Genomic DNA, 17,776 nt, shown 5'->3' on the forward strand with positions numbered 1-17,776 from the left:
GACCAGGAAAATTAAAAGGAATTAATAAAATAAGAAATAATGATCTGTGATTGACAGAAAAATAAATAACAGAAAAAAAAACAGAAGCCAGGGGAAACATTTAATTATGAAAAATAAACATGGATATAAGAGAGTAATGAGGAAGAGTTACAAGGTAGTATGATAGAAGGGAAAAGCCATGTGTTTGATTTCTAAAGACCAGCTAAAGTCCGGGTTACACTACTGTGACCTTGTACAAATCACTATCTTTCTGGGCCTTGGTATTTGTATCATTAAAATGATGAGGCCAGACTAGTTGATCTAGGCTTATTTGGAAATCTAGGATATTTCTTGGATAACTGGCAGGAAATGGGAAGTCTATTTTCAACTTCTTTCACTCCTTGTTTTGTTGGCATCCTATACAGTCTCTGTGGTTTCCTTGAACTTAATTTAATTTTTTATGTTGATAAAATTTTTAATAATTGTTGTCCCACATTTTGCAATCCATGTTCTCTCCCTCCCATTTCTCCTATGTCCCAAAGATAGCATGTAATATGATATAGGTTATACATGTGTCATCATACAATACATATTTCCATGTTGATACATATTGATTACACTAAAGTAATATTTATAGAAGAAATATAGTAAAGAATGGTATGCTTCAATTTGCATTCAGACTCTCAGTTCTTTCTATTGTGGTGTCTGTAATCTGTGTGCTTTTCTTTTTTGTGTGTTCAGAAAGACTTAGATAAAGATTCTTTAGATAGGAGATAGGGACTCAAGTAATATAAATCTACCTGAAATTATCACGAAAACATTAAAATCTGTTCTTTTTCATTTTTTAACAATTATTTATTTCAAATAACAATTATTTTAATTACTCTCTGCCTCTCACTACTTCTCCCTACCCATACTAAGCACTTCTTTTACATCAGTACATAGCTTCATAGTCCAGCAAAAGAAATGACATTAGCTATATCTGAAAAGCTGTATCTCTTCCTAATTTTAAATTAGTCACTTATCTGTTAGATGAATAGCATGTTTCATCTTTCTTTTGAACTCCTAGTTTATCATTGCAGTGACCATAGTTTTAAAACCTTTCAAAGTAGTTTTTCTTCCTATTATTGTTGTTATGTAAATTGTTCTCCTAGTCTTACTCACTTTGCTCTGTATCCATTTATATTGGTGTTTTACTCTGAAGTTGTATCATTTCTTATGGTACAAAAAAAAAATCCATTACATCCATATACCACAGTTTGTTTAAACATCCCCCAGAAGGAGTTTTAATTTCTAATTACTGACTACCACAAAAAGAATAACTATAAATTCTCTTGTACATTCTTTATTTGATTTCTTTGGAATTATTAGTGGAATAGCTGGATCAAAAGGAATGTAGAATTTAACAATAATAACTCTCTAGTCAAGGTTCCAAATTGCTTTTCAGACTGCTTGAACAGCCCTACCAACAGTACACTCAATATATCTCTTTATCCTCCAACATTTGTCATATTTGCCAGTCTAATAAGTATGCTATACTTTGCATTTCTTTATCAGCAATTCAGAGAATTTTTAAAAACATGTTTGCTGGGACATTTAGATAGGACAGTGGATAGAGCATTAGGCCTGGAGTCAGGAGAACCTGGGTTCAAATCTGACCTCAGACACTTCCTTGCTATGTGATCCTGGGCAAATCACTTAACACCAGTTGCCTTAGCACTTTACTTCTTGGAATCAATAAAATGAGACTTTTATCACAGAAATTTTTATAAAGAAATTTTCCCAATTACCTTTTTTCCTTTTAATTTTTGCTACTCTGATGAAGGCAAAAGGGCAAGAGAGGCTTTTTACAGTAATAAAATAAAATTCCTTACCATGAGGAAAATTTCAGATACAGAATCAATAAAAATAAACGAGATAATTATTTGTTAAATAAATGAAATCTGCCTGAAAGGATGGGTGAAAAGGCATTTATTAGGAGTTTGCTATTATTTTCCAAACAAAGCACTATATTAAGTGCTAAGAATACAAATATAAAAATGAGACAATTCCTGACCTCAAGGACCATAAATTCTAATGAGGAAATTAACACATATGTGGGAGTAGTAGCCAGTGAAGGGAAATATATTCTGGGAAGCCACAAAAATAATAAGCAAAACAATAGAACAGTTGACTAACCTCCTTTGAAGAGGCAATAGTAGTGTTGATTGTCTTACAATTCTAATGGGAAGGTGGGGGGTGGCAGAAAATGGCAGGGGTGAAAATGAAGACAGGAGTCTCCAGGCAATTCACACCTTCACCTTCTCACCGGCATGGTTGGTGGAGCAAAGACAAAAGTAAAAGGTTAGAAAATGTCCAAGATCAAGAGAAGCATGCCTAGTCCCAACAAGTAAACATCCTAATAATTCTACTTCTGTACTTTAGGGCAAGACAGAATTTAGTTTATCCATACAGTCACATCACATTCCTGACATTCCTGTGTTAACAGTATCATAAGAAGATATGATTTCTAAATTCTATCTTCAGCAAAAAAAAAATGCATCTGAAGTTTGAGTCCTAAATCAAATGATTTTCTCATCATTCTGGAAATGAATGTCTTTTCTGACTTCGTTGTTGCTGGAGATCTTCAACTCTATGCTCTGTTTCTTCCCAGGAGAGATTCCAGATCTATACTCTGATGATGAAGTTGAAAACATCATAAACAATATGAGAAATGAAGTCAAGAGCCTGGGTTTGTTTGACAGCAGGGAAACTTGCTGGAAAGTCTTCATAGAAAGGGTCCAAAAACAATTAAAGGTAAAGAAGGATTTTCTGTCCCACAAGCAATAAGAATTTGAAATGACTTGGGAGAATTAGCCCAAACGTTCTAAAATGCAATTATCTTTGCTGATTGTCAGTGGCTGTACTAACTACAACTCACAATATTCACTGTAAGCAGAAGTACAATTGCCTGAAACTTTCTTCCTCCTCATCTCCACCTCCTGGCCTCCCTTACTTTAGCTTCAAGTCTCAGCTAAAGTCCCACCTCCTGGTTTTCCTGGTTCCCCCCTTTCCTCTGAGATAATTTTAAATTTATCCTTTATTTATCTTGCTTGTACATAGTTGTTTGCATGTTATCTCCCCAGTTGGACTGTGATCTCCTTGGTGGAGACTATGCCCTTAGGGGGCTTTAAACTGATTGAGTTTTTGCATAGCATTATCCCCCAAAATTCCCTTCCAAGTACATCACAGGTTTTGAATGAATCTATACCTCCCCAAAGCTTCTCCTCATTCTTTGGGGCATTGATATTGAATTTTGAACTGCACTCCCATTTAGGGTTTGTTTTGAATACATTGTCCATGTCTCTAATCCAGAAGAGTTCCCTTGGCACCCAAGAATTGAATTTTCACTTGCTTACCAAGTGCAATACAGGAAAAAACTCAAAACAGCCAATGAGCCAAGATTTATGACAGTCCTTAATGTACAGGCAAAAATCACAATTGTCCCTGAATGCAGAATTATCCAGATTCAATAAAGAACATTTTACAAAGATTTCTTGTGCTTAATACTAAACAGGTGTCCATCCCCATCCTAATGCTTAAAATGGCCTTCTTCAACCCAAAGGTAATAAATAAAAGAAAAAGACAAAGAAAATGAGTTTCCACCAAGATAAACTCAAAATAAATACATGAGTTAGATATAAAATGCTAAAATAAAATGCTATTATAAGCAAATTAGTGGAGTTGGGAAGAAATTACCTATCAGATATGTTAAAGCTAAATGAAAAATTTGGTTCTTAATTTCCATAGAGTTCATTAATATTTACTTGAAATAGAGAGCATAGATATAGAAGGAGAATATTTCTATTCTAATCTTGAACATGGGTGCTCCCCTCATGGTTTTCTATCTTAGCCATCATCCTTTCACAGATGCATCCAAGGGAATAAAGAAAAGACCACTTCCTGGAACCCCCTCTTTTATTTCTTCTCCTTTATCTCCGGATCTTAACCTGATCCTTCCTGTGTGATTGTGTTCACTTCTCCTATGACCTAGGTTTGGAGTGCACGCACTTGACATCCATTTATATGCCCATAGCTACGGCTAATAACAACCACCCCACAAAGTTCCAACCCAAATCATCCAATTAAAACCAATCCAAACAGTGTTTAATCCAACCCCAATTAGGTCTGTCAACAAAGATCAGCCACCTTCCTAAAGTTCAAAGAAGGGGAAAAAAAACCTAACAGCCCAAAACAAAAGCTACAAACTCCAAAAGTGGTAGGGGGTAAAATTTATGGTTGGACTGAATATTTCAGAGTATGGTTGCCAGGAATTTAATTTCTAAATTACAATGAATTATTCAAGTCAGAATGACTTTTATGATAGTTTATTTGTAAATACAGAGAAAAAGTAAGGAAAATGAGAGAGAGAGAGAGAGAGAGAGAGAGAGAGAGAGAGAGAGAGAGAGAGAGAGAGAGAGAGAGAGAGAGAGAGAGATGCTCTGTCCCGGTCTGAACCAGGCAGGGATTCAGAGGCCCCAGCAAGGGGGGACCCAGAGGATGAATTTAACAAGGCTTCCAGCCACTCTAGAGGCTAGTGTCTCCAGAAAAGCCAAGGAAAGGGAGTCCCAAGACAAGGGGCCTCTCCAGTGGCTAGTGCCTCCAGAAAAGCCACTATTCCAGCAACTCAATGCCAACCACCAACTAATCACTAACCCACACCAACAACCAACCCCCAAAGACCGACTCCTACCCAGTACCCAACTTCCCACAACTGCCAGTCCTCACTGTCAGCAACTGACAGCCCAACCAACTCTTGCTGCACTGGTTCCTACTTCCTGTGGACTGGGTTAATCCCTACACATCTCTATGGTAAGAGGACCTCCAGGTCCTCTGTTAAATTTTTTAAAAGAATAAAGAATTCCTTTTTACAAAGCTGAACAAAGGGTAGGAAAGAGTGGGTTTGGGCAGTGAAAAGCTGGGCAAGACAAGCAAGGAGGTGGGCAGGGCAAGGCAGAGACTGGGGTAGGCTTAGATGGTAAGGGGGAGGATAGAGAGAGGTGGGCTGGGAGGTGAGAGGGGCATGGAAGGGGGAGGTATGAAAGGTGTTAAATCCTGGCCTGGATCAAGAAGAGGAGGTGGATCCTCCTCATAGGCAAGGTGGGAAGACAACAGGGTATCTTTCTTGCTAGATTTAACTAACCACTTAGGAGGAAGAACTAAAGGAGTAAAGCCAAAACGTCCTGGATTGACAGAATGAATAGCCTCATGACTGGGGACAGTGAAGGCAGGGTTTTCATTGTCAAGCAGGCTATTTTCAGAAGTTTAGCTGACTTTTCAAGATGATATACCCAGAGTAGTCAATATGCGTAGTCCTTTGACTCCTTGTTATAGATGGCCAGTTTTAGTTCTTTTAAAATTTTAAAATTAAATGAACCAAATTTTGTCCAGCGATAGGATTTTACTAACAATACTTTACAGAATCTCTTTGCTTCCTTCTTTGACATACCATGTTTTGTTGGGGAAATTAGGATCATCCCAAGAATTAAATAGTTTGTACAGGGGTGACCCTGAAGGAATTTTGCCTGATTTTCTCTGATTTGTTACAATATTTCCCATAGTGTCTAGAATTTGACCCTGAACTTAGAAAAAAAAAAAATCTAGTCTTTCTGTCTTAATCTGTTTAAGAAAAATTCCTGGGCCTTTTGCCCATCTGTGTGAAGCTTCTTCTCTAGTTGCTACTGTTGAGGAGTTTAGCAGCTGTGGTATAAGTCTATTGCTGTCAGTGCTTAATAAAGAGTTGTTCTGACTGTTGCTGAATGGGCAATGCTGAAAAGAACTCAAAACATTTTTTTAATTGCTTTCAATTTTTTGTAGAAAGCAACAAAACAAGAGTATTGTTAAATAAAAAACAAATGCAAGGCAATAGTACCAATAATACAGATATATTTATAATTATAATCATTGTTTTGAATTTTAAAATTTATTATTATTTTTGAAATAATAAATCATTTCATTAGTATATTTAATTAATTTACATTGTATTGAATTCATTTGGCTTCATTTGGTTTTATTTTATTTTATTCAATTTAATTCAATATTATTAATTTTAATTAATAGTGCTTTTATTTAAATTAATTCAATTTGATTCAGTTCAGTGTGATGTATTTGATTATATTTCTTTTTAAATTAAATTGCCTACATTTTTTACTTATTGCCTGTAGATGGTGCTACACTTGCGTGTACTGGCCGCTTTGTACCTTTTAGCTACAACTGGGAGTTAGATGTTGCAGTCCCCTGCTGGGAAGCTAGAGGAGTCTAAGGTCAGGGTCCGATGGGTAGACCAGTGCTCTAGGCCCCACCCTTACAAACAGGAGCATGGAAGTCCCCCTGAGCTAGGGTTGTTGCAGATGTAGCAAGCCAAGAAGGGGTAGATAGTGTGGGCCAGGCCCAGGGGCCCCTGCTCTGGGCACATTGCAGAAGGAACCTGCCACTACCATGGGAGTGGAGAAGTGGAAAAGCGGAGAAGCAGAGTAGTCCTGACCTGGCTGCACTCAAGGAGGGAGCCAGGGGTTGGAAAAAAGGCGTGGGTGCTGTAGGCTCAGGGACCAGGAGCCCCTGCTGGTATTTTGTCACTTGAGAAGCTCCATAGGAAGTTACTCTAACAAAAGGCTGAATCAGGTTCCAACTTTAAGTGGGAGAGCCTCTTGTAGTAAGAGTCCTACCGACCAGGGGTAGGGAAGGTGTGCAGCTCACGGCAGCAATGCAATGACTGGCTGTTACCACTTGGCCCAGAGGGGGGTTGTGAGTTGGAGACACAAGCGCAATCCTCACAGCTGGACCAGTGCTGGCCATGCCAGGAATAGGGAGGTCTAACCTGCTACTCCTCAACACCCCTCCTTCAACTAAGTTAAGACTGGGGCCCCATGGGGGCAATCTTACCAAAATCTGGGCAGTGGGGAGAACAAGGACTGTAATAGCAACGGCAACTGAAGTGGCAGCAGTAGCCAAAAATGGTGGAAGGGGCAACAGTTTCAGAACAAAGGTGGTTGGTCCTGGGGCTAATCTCCTCTTTTGCCTACTTTACAACTGCTCCACAAACTGAGGAGAAGTGATGACCAGTTTGGTCCTTAAAAATCTGGTCCTTAATTTCCATACAGTTTATTAATTTTTACTTGAAATAGAGAGAGCATAGAGATAGAGAATTTCCCTAATCTAATCTTGCTATGTGGGTGCTCGCCTCATGGTTTTCTATCTCAGCCATCATTCTTTCCCTGCTGCATCCAAGGGAATAGAGAAAGACCACTTCCTGGAACCCCCTCTTTTATTTCTTCTCCTTTATCCCTGGATCCTAAACTGATCCTTTCTGGATCTTTGTGCTTAGTTTACTTCTCCTGTGACCTATGTTTGGAGTGCACTCACTTGACATCCAATGACTACATGACATAAATTTAGCAGTCCGGGGACACAAATAGGATGACTTCAGTACATGATTTCTAGGGGAGTGGGTTGTCTTTACATAGATCTATGGAAAGAGGAAGAATTCATGACCAAATAAAAGATAGAGACGGTAATTTTGCTCACATAAACAGGTGCAGCCTTGCACATTGACCTTTGATAGAGCACAGAAGTGTCTTCTCTAATACTTATTTATAGCTCCTTCTTTACTAGGCCAGACTGACCCCAACAACAAGCAAAACCAATGCCACTAAAATTAGAAGAAAAACAGAAAACTAAAAATCTTTGCAGCAATTCTTTTAAACAAAGATCTCATTCATATATGCATATGTTTATATGTATAGTATATATATGACAAGCTAATAAGAATAAAAGAAGCTAGGTGGCTCAGTGGATTGAGAGCCAGGAAAGTCCTAAGTTCAAATCTGGTCTCAAGACATTTCCTAGCCGTGTGCCTCTGGGCAAGTCACTTGACCCCATTGCCTAGTCCTTACTACTCTTCTGCCTTACACCCAATACAGAAGGTTAGGGTTTAAAAAAGAATAACCATTCCTCAATTGATCAACACATTTGGTCAACACATTTGAACAAGCAGTTTTCAGAGGGAGAAATCAAAAGTATCATAAGTCATGTGAAAAATTCACTAAAATTAGAGAAATGCAAATTAAAACAATTCTGAGGTCCCACTGCACACCCATAAAAGGAAAAATGTGGGAAAGTATGTAGGAAAATCAGTGATCCATCTCTTCTGGAAAGCATTTTGGAACTGTACAGTAAAAGGGATTAAACATAATTTTTGTACAGAACCTTTCATCCAGCAAAACACTATTACTAGCCCAAAGAGATCAAAGAGGAAAAAGACCTGTATTTACAAAAATATTTATAGCAACCTTTTTTGTGGTGGCAAAGAATTAGAAACTGAGGGAAGTAGCTGAACAAGTTATGACATATGAATGTGAAAAAAACCACTGTTGTATTACAAAAAATGATGAAAGAGATCGTTTCAGAAAAATCTGGCAAAATTTGTATGAATTTACACAAAAATATTGTAAAGATTGTAAAGATAATCAATCGTGAAAGACAATGCAAAAATTGCCAAAATAGACTAGTCATTTCCACCTAGAGAACTGAAGGACTCAGAGTGCAAATTATAACATGTATTCTTCTTTCTTCCCTTTTCTCATTTTTTCTTCAGGATAGAGATAATGCAGAAATTTATTTTGCTTGACTTCATATTCATAATAGGTTGTATATTTCTTGCCTTCTCAATGGGTGAGAGAGAGAATTTGAAAGTGAAAATAAAATTAATATTTTTAAAAGAGAAAAAGTAGGAACCATCTTTTGTCTTTTCTTTGTATCCCTAGCACTTAGTACAGTGCCTGGCACACAAAAGGTGTTCAATGAATGCTTGTTGACTATTCCAAATATGTGCACCCTATTACTATCTGGGAACCATGTTATCAGGGACACACATGAAGTCCTCAATTTATAGGACAAAAAGACTTGCACATCTTTAAAGCTATGAAGCAACCTTTGTGTTTGTTTTTCCATTTTCTAGGTGATAAAGAAGCTTGAGGCTATGTCTATTTCTCTGGTTAGTATTTCCCCTGTTCTTTCTTCATTCTCTAACAATTCTGTTTCCTCAGGTTATACTCTGCTTCTCCCCTGTGGGGAATAAGCTAAGAGTCCGCAGCAGGAAATTTCCAGCCATTGTGAACTGCACAGCCATTGATTGGTTTCATGAGTGGCCTCAGCAAGCACTAGAATCAGTGAGCCTGCGCTTCTTACAAAACATAGAGAATATTGATGTAAGTGTGGAAATAGAAAGTCTAATTGGCACTCTCTGGGAAGTTTACCACCTTTGAAGAGAGTTTTTTTGTTGGTTCTAGGCAATAGGATCTTCCCCCCAGTATGTTAGGGTTGAGGTGAAAACCCATAACCCTGCCTAGAATGGAAGCCAATCCACAAGTTTTGGAGATGAAGGGGTGGGAGGAGGAAGTAATCTGTGTTTATAGTGTGGGGAGCTGTTTTGTAACCATCTCTTTCATTTCAGCCAGCAGTAAAAGAGTCAATTAGTAAATTCATGGCTTATGTACACACGAGTGTCAACCAAATGTCCCAGTCCTACCTGAGCAATGAACGGCGCTATAATTACACCACCCCAAAATCCTTCCTGGAACAGATCAGACTCTATCAGAACCTACTGGTCAAGAATGGCAATGAGCTGACATCTAAAATGAAGAGGCTTAAGAATGGACTGCAGAAGCTTCACAGTACATCTTCCCAGGTGAGCACAACTTAGTAGTATTTATCATTTTAATTTAACAAGGTCTTCCAGTTGGATTCAAAGTCTAAGCCTTTGAATTTTGATTTTCTTGGGATCCTCAAAAGATGTGCTAGGGAGGTATCTGGGTAGCTCAGTGGATTGAGAGCCAGGCCTAGAGATGGGAGGTCCTAGGTTCAAATCTGGCCTCAGACACTTCCTAAACCAATACCCAGTATTGATTCCAAGACAGAAGGCAAGGGTTTAAATTTTTTTTTAAAAATATGTGCTAGGATCTTGAGAAATATAGTCCAATATTTCAAAAGGGCTACATAGGGGGCAGCTTGGTAGCTCAGTGGATTGAGAGTCAGGCCTAGAGATGGGAGGTCCTAGGTTCAAATCTGGCCTCAGACACTTCCCAGCTGTGTGACCCTGGGCAAGTCACTTGACCCCCATTGTCTAGCCCTTATCACTCTTCTGCCTTGGAGCCAATACACAGTATTGACTCCAAGACGGAAGGTAAGAGTTTAAAAAAAAGAAGGCTGCATAATCTTTCCAGTCAGAGGAGAAACATGATTGATATAGTTTGGACTAGATGGGGATGACATCTCTTCATTGGAAAGAAGAGAAACAGCCACAAAGCAGAGAAGCTGAAAAAGGACACTTTGAATGGGAACTGTGGTAAGCATTGAACTCCTGAAATCTTTTGGTCATAACTCCAATTGTAAAAAGTCCTCCTGGAAAGACAACAGATTGGTCTTCTCTGAGGAAATCTGACTGTCTGGTAAATCACCTCTTCTTTTGTCTAAAATGGTAGAGGTTTAAGTTCTAAGTTTCTGTATCCTTTAGTTAATAAGTTTTATTAGTACTTCAGATCTTTTTTCTAAATAAAGATAATTTTTTCTTTTTTTTTTTTAACCCATACCTTCCATCTTAGAAGAGTAGGTAAGGGCTAGGCAATGGGGGTCAAGTGACATGCCCAGTGTCACATATCCAGGAAGTAGCTGAGGCCAGATTTGAATGCAGGCCCCTCTAGTCTCCAGTCCTACCTCTGTATCCACTGAACCACCTACCCCCAATACAACTGTTTTCAATTAGGAGATGGTTGTGACTATTTAAATATAATGGTTTTTTTTGTTTTTATACTAGGGATTTTTTCTTTGACCTGGTGACTAGTTATCTAATGGAAGAGATAGCATTCAAATAACTATATATAAACAAGACATAGACAGGATAAATTGGGGGAAAATCTCAAAGAGAAGACATGAAGATTAAGGAAGACTAGGAAAGACTTCTTGGAGAAGGCAATAATTTAGCTGAGGCTTGAAGGAAAGCAACCTAGGAAAGTCAAGAGGTAGAGATGAAGAGGAAGAAAGTTGTAGGCATGAGAGACAACCCAGGAAAAATCCCAAAGTCAGAGATGGAGTGTGCTGTGCCCAGAACAACAAAGACACACTGGATCTAAGAGTTTAAGGAAGAGAATATGATTTATGAAGACTCAAAAGAAAGTAAGGAGTCAGATTATAAAGGACTTTTTAAAAAGAAAAAAACACAGAATGCTATATTTGATAGACTAGTACAAGGAGATAGACTATAACAAAAGCTGAGTGACACCAAATCAAGGCTTTCAAATTGTGATGGTTGAGAAGACTTTAGAGAATGCCTTGGGCAGCAAGGGAATTAAAGCAATCAATATTCAAAGAAATAAACTCTAATTAACTGGAAAGGCAAATACTGAAACTGAAGCTTAAATACTTTGGCCTCATAATTAGAAGACAAAACTCATTGGGAAAAAATTCTGATGATGGAGAAGGTTGATGCCAAAAGGAGGAGGAAAAGCAGAGAATAAAATGGATAGATAGTGTCATGAAAACAATATGAGTTTGAACACACTTAGGAACCTAAGGGCTTGGCATGCTGTGGTCCACAGGGTCATGAAGAGTTTATCACAACTGAACAATAATAACAGAGTAGGTAAAGTCAAGTTGACGTAGGGCTAACAATCTGCAGGCTATTGCAATATTTAAGGCATGAGATAATGAGGGCTTACACGAGGATGCTTGCAGTGTCAGAAAAAAGAAAGATGTCTGTCTGAGAGATGTTACCAATGTAAAAATAACATAACAACAAATGATTGGATATAGGAAGAGAGAGTGAGAAGTAAAGGATGACACATAGATTTTGAACATCATTGACTGAGAGGATACTAACATCTCAACAATAATAAGGAATTTAGAAAAAGGAAAGATTTTGGCTGGAAAGTTAATGAGTTTGATTTTAGAAATGTCCCTTTATAAAAGTGAGAGTGTGGATATTTATAGACTTTTCAATGTATTGATCAGCTTTTTCTGATTTTCTTTTGCTTCAGAGATATCATATAGTATGTTGGATGACTCTGAAATAAGAGGGGATACTAGGAAAATTGCTGGTAATATAAAAATAATAATAATTTAAAAGATTATTGCACTAGTACATGCCAGAGATGAAGAGAATTTAAACCAGGATAGTGGCCATGTGAGTAGAGAGAAGACACATATAAAAGAAGTAGCAGATATAGAATCAATAAGGCATGGTAACCAAGTGTGTATAAGACAAAGTGGTATGCTTAGGAGAAATAATAAAGTAAGAAAGAAGGGTAATTTTCTTGGGAAAGATAGCAAGTCCTGTCTGGGACATGTTGAATTTAAAATGTCAATCCAAGAGACAAGCCAATAATCTGAACCTGAAAATCAGGAGCTCTATATGAAGAATGCATGTATAGATTCAGAAGTTAGAACACAGAGGAGCTAATAAATTGACTGAGAGAATATGTAGAGATAAACCTGTGAACGAGCAATAGAGTATATCCACACTTCAAAAGTGACATGGATAGTAGTCCAAAAAAGAGACTCAGAAATAGACAGAAAACCAGGAAAAAGCAGTTTCATGAAAGCTGAGAGAAATAGGTCTGTGCAGGGGAAGGAAGTAACAAATATTGCTTTTTAATGTAAAGAGACTGACAAGATAAAGAACAAGAAGGAGCTATTGGATTTAACAAGAGATCATTGGCAACCTTGAAGAGAGTAATTTTGATCAAGTAAGTACTGCAAAAGTTGAGAAAGGGGAATACAAAAAAGTGGACACAGTGAATATAAATGGCTTTTTCTAATAATTTGGGTATAAACAAGAGAAAATTTGTAAGACGGTAGCTTCAAGTGATGTCAAGTTTAAGGGAAGGTTTTCTAAGGATAGAATTTTTAGTTTGATATTTTTTTTTAGTTTGAAGAGAAGGAGCCATTGATTGAAAAATCATTAAGCAGGCATATCTAAGGGAGAAAATAAAAACATGTTTGAATGAAATTTTTTCCTTCTATGTTTAGATTTGGGAGTTTTTGTAAAAGGATGGTTTTATGTGTCCAAGATTATATACAAAAAAAGAGGGGAAGGGATGCATTTAACAGGAATAAATTTCCTGCCCTAGAGCAGAAGTGCTACATAATGTGCTTAAAGCCATTTCTTTTCCGTAATTTTGTAAGAGTTATCTAAATGTGGCTGATAGATCCCTTGTTTGATTCTATGGAGCGCCTTACATTCATTCCATAAAGCTCTTTTCTCATTGGTGGTGATTACTTACTTACTTACCTAAGGTCATAAGCCATAGTTGCAATCGACACACACAAAACAGCTCCTACTTCAGTTTTCTCAAATCCCCAAGACTTCAAAAGGAACAAAACGTTGAGTTTGCTGACTGGAGTGATTATGTGACTCAATCATTTTGATTTACAAGTGTGTATTTATCCTTGTGGAAATAACCTTCTGTAGCTGAACAACAAGAAGAGTTCTAAGAAGCAGGATTCCATCTAAAGTTAACATACAGTCTGCAGTGAACACCAGTTATAATTAAAGAATATATTAAAGAATAATCTTGTTCTTTTCTTTTTAAATCTGGCACAAAAGAGGAATTACAGAAAAATCTAAGTCCCCTTTTTTATTTTTTTCTCTTTCTACATTTTGCATTATAAAGACTTTGAATTTATTTGATGTGTTCCAGGAGGTCTGAAGTAATCTTTGCCTTTTATATGAAATAAACAGCAACAGAATGAGAAACACAGTGGTGTTTCACATTGCTCTATAGAGTATATTGCAAAAATAAATGCCCTTTTTACATCCAGAAATCAACTGATTCTTCTTTTCTGTGGAAGTGACCAAGCAATAATGTTCCTGGCAATAGTTTGAGAACTTTCCCTTTATTCAAAAGAGAATTATTTGTTACACCCCAGTGACATATACTATTTCAGCTTCTAGACACTAAAATTTGCTGAAGGAATACAAAGAACTAAGCTTTGGTCTATTATATATTCATGTTGTCCAGCTTTAAACTGATTCTGGCAGCTATTCTTAAATTTCTATTTTTTTAAATCTCTTAACAACTTCCAATGGGAAATACCTACAGAGTATAAATTCTATATTATTTTGTTTTTCATTTAATTAATAAATTTAGAATATTCCTTCCATGGTTACATGATTCATGTTCTTTTCCTCCCCTCCTGCCAAACTCCCCCTCCCATAGCCAACAGGCAATTTAACTGGGTTTTACATGTATCACTGATCAAGATCTATTTCCTTGCTATTAATATTTGCAATGAAGTGATTGTTTAGAGTCTACATCCCTAGTGGAACGATGTGATCAAACAAATGTTTTTCTTCTGTGTTTCTTCCCCCACAATTCTTACTCTGGATGTGGATAGTGTTCTTTCTTATAAGATCCTCTGAATTGTCCTGGATCATTGCACTGCTTCTAGTAGAGAAGTCCATTATGTTCAATTGTGTCACAGTGTATCAGTCTCTCTGTACAATGTTTTCCTGGTTCTTATCCTATCATGATGCCGAGGGCATCAATTCCTGGAGATTGTCCCAGGTCACGTGGAATTCCTCCAATTCATTGTTCCTTTCAGCACAACAGTAGTCCATCACCATCAAATACCACAATTTGTTCAGCCATTTCCCAGTTGATGGATACCCCCTCATTTTCCAGTTTTTGCTACCCCAAAGAGCGTGACTATGAATATTTTTGTACACTTTTATTTCCCCCTATTATCTCTTTGGAGTACAAACCCAGCAGTGATATGGCTGCATTAAAGGGCAGGCAGTCTTTTAAAGCCCTTTGGGCAAAATTCCAAATTGCCTTCCAGAATGGTTGGATCAATACACAACTCCACCAACAACAATTCATTAGTGTCCCAATTTTGGCACACTCCCTCCAACATTTATTATTTTCCTTTACTGTCATATTGACCAACCTGCGAGGTATGAAGTGGTACCTCAGAGTTGTTTTGATTTGCATTTCTCAAATTATGGAAGATTTAGAACATTTTTGCATGTACTTAGTGATAGTTTTAATTTCTTCATGTGAAAACTGTCTATTCATGTCCCTTGACCATTTGTCAATTGGGGAATGGTTTGATTTATAATTTATAATTGATTTAGTTCCTTATATATTTGGGAAATTAAATCTTTGTCAGAGAATTTTGTTATAAAAATGTTCTCTCAGTTTGTTACTTTCCTTCTAATTTTGGTTTGTTTCTATCAACACTTTTTAATTTGATATAATCAAAATCGTTCATTTTACATTTTACAATGTTCTCTTTCTCTTGCTTAGTCATAAATTCCTTCCTTTCCTACAAATCTGACAGGTATAATATCCTATGTTTACCTAATTTATTTATGATTTCACTCTTTATGTTTATTTAAAAATTTTTTTAATTCTTTTAAAAAATTTATTTTAAAAAAAAGTCATTTACTCATTTGGTATTTGTCTTGGTATAGGGTGTAAGATGTTGAACTAATCCTAATTTTTGCCATACTGTTTTCCAATTTTCCCAGCAGTTTTTATCAAATAGTAAGCTTTTGTTCCAAAAGCTGGGATCTTTGGTTATTTGAACACTATCTTATGGAGGTCATTTACCCTTATGTCTCTTAGCCAGTACCATATTGTTTTAATGATCACTACTTTATGATACAGTTTAAGATCTGGTACTGCTAGGTCCCCATTCTTCACATTTTTTTCATTAGTTCTCTTGACAATCTTGATCTTTTGTTCTTCCAGATGAACTTTGTTATAATTTTTTCTAATTCTATAAAAAAGTTTTTTGGTAGTTTGATAGGTATGGAAATGAGTAAGTAGGTAAATTTGGGTAGGATTCATTTTTTTTATTATATTAGCTCTTCCTACTCAGAAGAAATTAATGTTGTTCCAGTTGTTTCGATCTAGTTTTAATTATGTGAAGTGTTTTGTAGTTGTGTTCATATAATTCCTGTGTTTGTCTTGGCAGATTCATTTGCAAATGTTTGATATTATCTAGTGTGTTTTTAAATAGAAATTCTCTTTCTAACTCCTGCTACTGAGTTTTGTTGGAAATATATAGAAATGCTGATGATTTGTGTGACGACTTACCTTGTACTCTACAACTTTGCTAAAGTTGTTAATTATTTCTACAAGTTTTTAGTTGGTTTTCTGGAGTTTTTTAAGTATTTAAGTATACATCAAATCATCTACAAGGAGTAATAGCTTCCTATTTTTCATTGCCTACTTTGATCCCTTCGATTTCTTTCTCTTCTCTAATTGCTATCACTAGCATTTCTAGAACAATATTAAATAATAGGGGTGCTAATGGGCATCCCTGCTTCATTGCTGATCTTACTGAGAAGGCTTTTAACTTCCCTTTGCAGATGGTGCTTGCTGATAGTCTTAATTATATACTGTTTATTATTTTGAGGCATGGCCCTTCTATTCGTATATTTTCTATTGTTTTCAATAGGAATGAATGTTTTATTTTTTTCAAAAGCTTTTTCTGCATCTAAGATAATCATGTGATTTCTGTTGGTTTGGTTGTTGATATGGACAATTATATGGATGGTTTTCATAATATTAAGCCATCCTTGCATTCCTGGTATAAATCACACATAATCCTTGTGATAGCTTCCTGGAGTTTTTTTTTTTAATTTATTTTTTTATTTTATTTTTTTTATTTGGTCAATTTCAAACATTATTCCTTGATTACAAAAAATCTAATTCTATTCCTCCCTCCCATCCTCCCGCCCTTCACATAGCCAATACACAATTCCACTGGGTATTACATGTGACCTTGATCAGAATGTATTTCCATGTTGTTGATGTTTGCACTAGGATGGTCATTTAGGGTCTATATCCCTAATCATATCCCCCTCGATCCATATAATCAAGCAGTTGTTATTCTTCAGTGTTTCTTCTCCCACAATTTTTCTTCTGAATGTGGATAGTGTTTTTTCTCATAGATCCCTCCAGGTTGTTCAGGATCACTGCATTGCCACTAATAGAGAAGTCCATTACATTTGATTGTACCACAGACTGATGTCCCTGTGTGCAATGTTCTCCTGGTTCTACTCCTTTCGCTCTGCGTCACTTCCTGGAGGTTGTTCCAATTCCCAAGGATTCCTCCAGTTTATTATTTCTTTGAACACAATAGTATTCTATCACCAACATATACCATAATTTGTTCAGCCATTCCCCAATTGAAGGGCATCCCCTGTGAGATTTATAATGGTTGAGGTCTTAAATTGTAGTGATTAAAATAGTGGAAGATATAAATTGTGATAGATATAAGAGAGGGTGAGTAAATTTGACCGCAGAAATATGTTTCACTAGAGTGTCTTGGGTTTTAAAATCAAATATAAGGTGGTCGCCAGGGAAATATTCCCAATTATTCAAATACCCAAGTCAATTGGGTTTTATAGAGATTTTAATTAACAATACAATGAGTAATCAAAGAAAGAGAGAGAAAGTAAGGAATAAGTATGAAGGGCCTCAAGCCAATATGGCCTAGACCTGAGTCTTAAAAGAGAAATCAGTCAGTTTTTTTTAACACTCACCACAGGGTCTGACTAAACAAGGATACTAGTGACACCAGGCCAGCGTCCTTCCTCAAAGAGTCTTCCAGCCAGAGATTGTTTCAAAGGGCCTCTCTCAAGAGCCTCCAGAGCTCCTACCCCAGAGGGACAGAGCCCCTCAGAGGAGCTCCTCAAGGAACTCTCCTTCAGAATGAGAGTCAGAAAAATCGAGCTCCTTGAATGAGATCCAAG

At 36.8% G+C, this 17,776-nt stretch overlaps 1 protein-coding gene across 11 annotated transcripts in view; it reads left to right on the forward strand.

Annotated features, from left to right (window-relative positions):
* The window catches only part of DNAH9 (dynein axonemal heavy chain 9), a 755,194-nt gene that overhangs the window by 488,471 nt on the left and 248,947 nt on the right, over positions 1–17,776 (forward strand). For all 11 annotated transcript variants that reach the window (XM_056817453.1, XM_056817454.1, XM_016430769.2 and 8 more), the window contains 3 exons: positions 2,633–2,775; positions 9,063–9,224; positions 9,470–9,703. In XM_056817453.1, the coding sequence (XP_056673431.1) occupies positions 2,633–2,775; positions 9,063–9,224; positions 9,470–9,703 (539 nt within the window). The remainder of the gene's footprint in view (positions 1–2,632; positions 2,776–9,062; positions 9,225–9,469; positions 9,704–17,776) is intronic.

The sequence above is a fragment of the Monodelphis domestica genome, chromosome 2 (assembly GCF_027887165.1).
Source record: "Monodelphis domestica isolate mMonDom1 chromosome 2, mMonDom1.pri, whole genome shotgun sequence".
NCBI classification, from domain to species: domain Eukaryota; kingdom Metazoa; phylum Chordata; class Mammalia; order Didelphimorphia; family Didelphidae; genus Monodelphis; species Monodelphis domestica.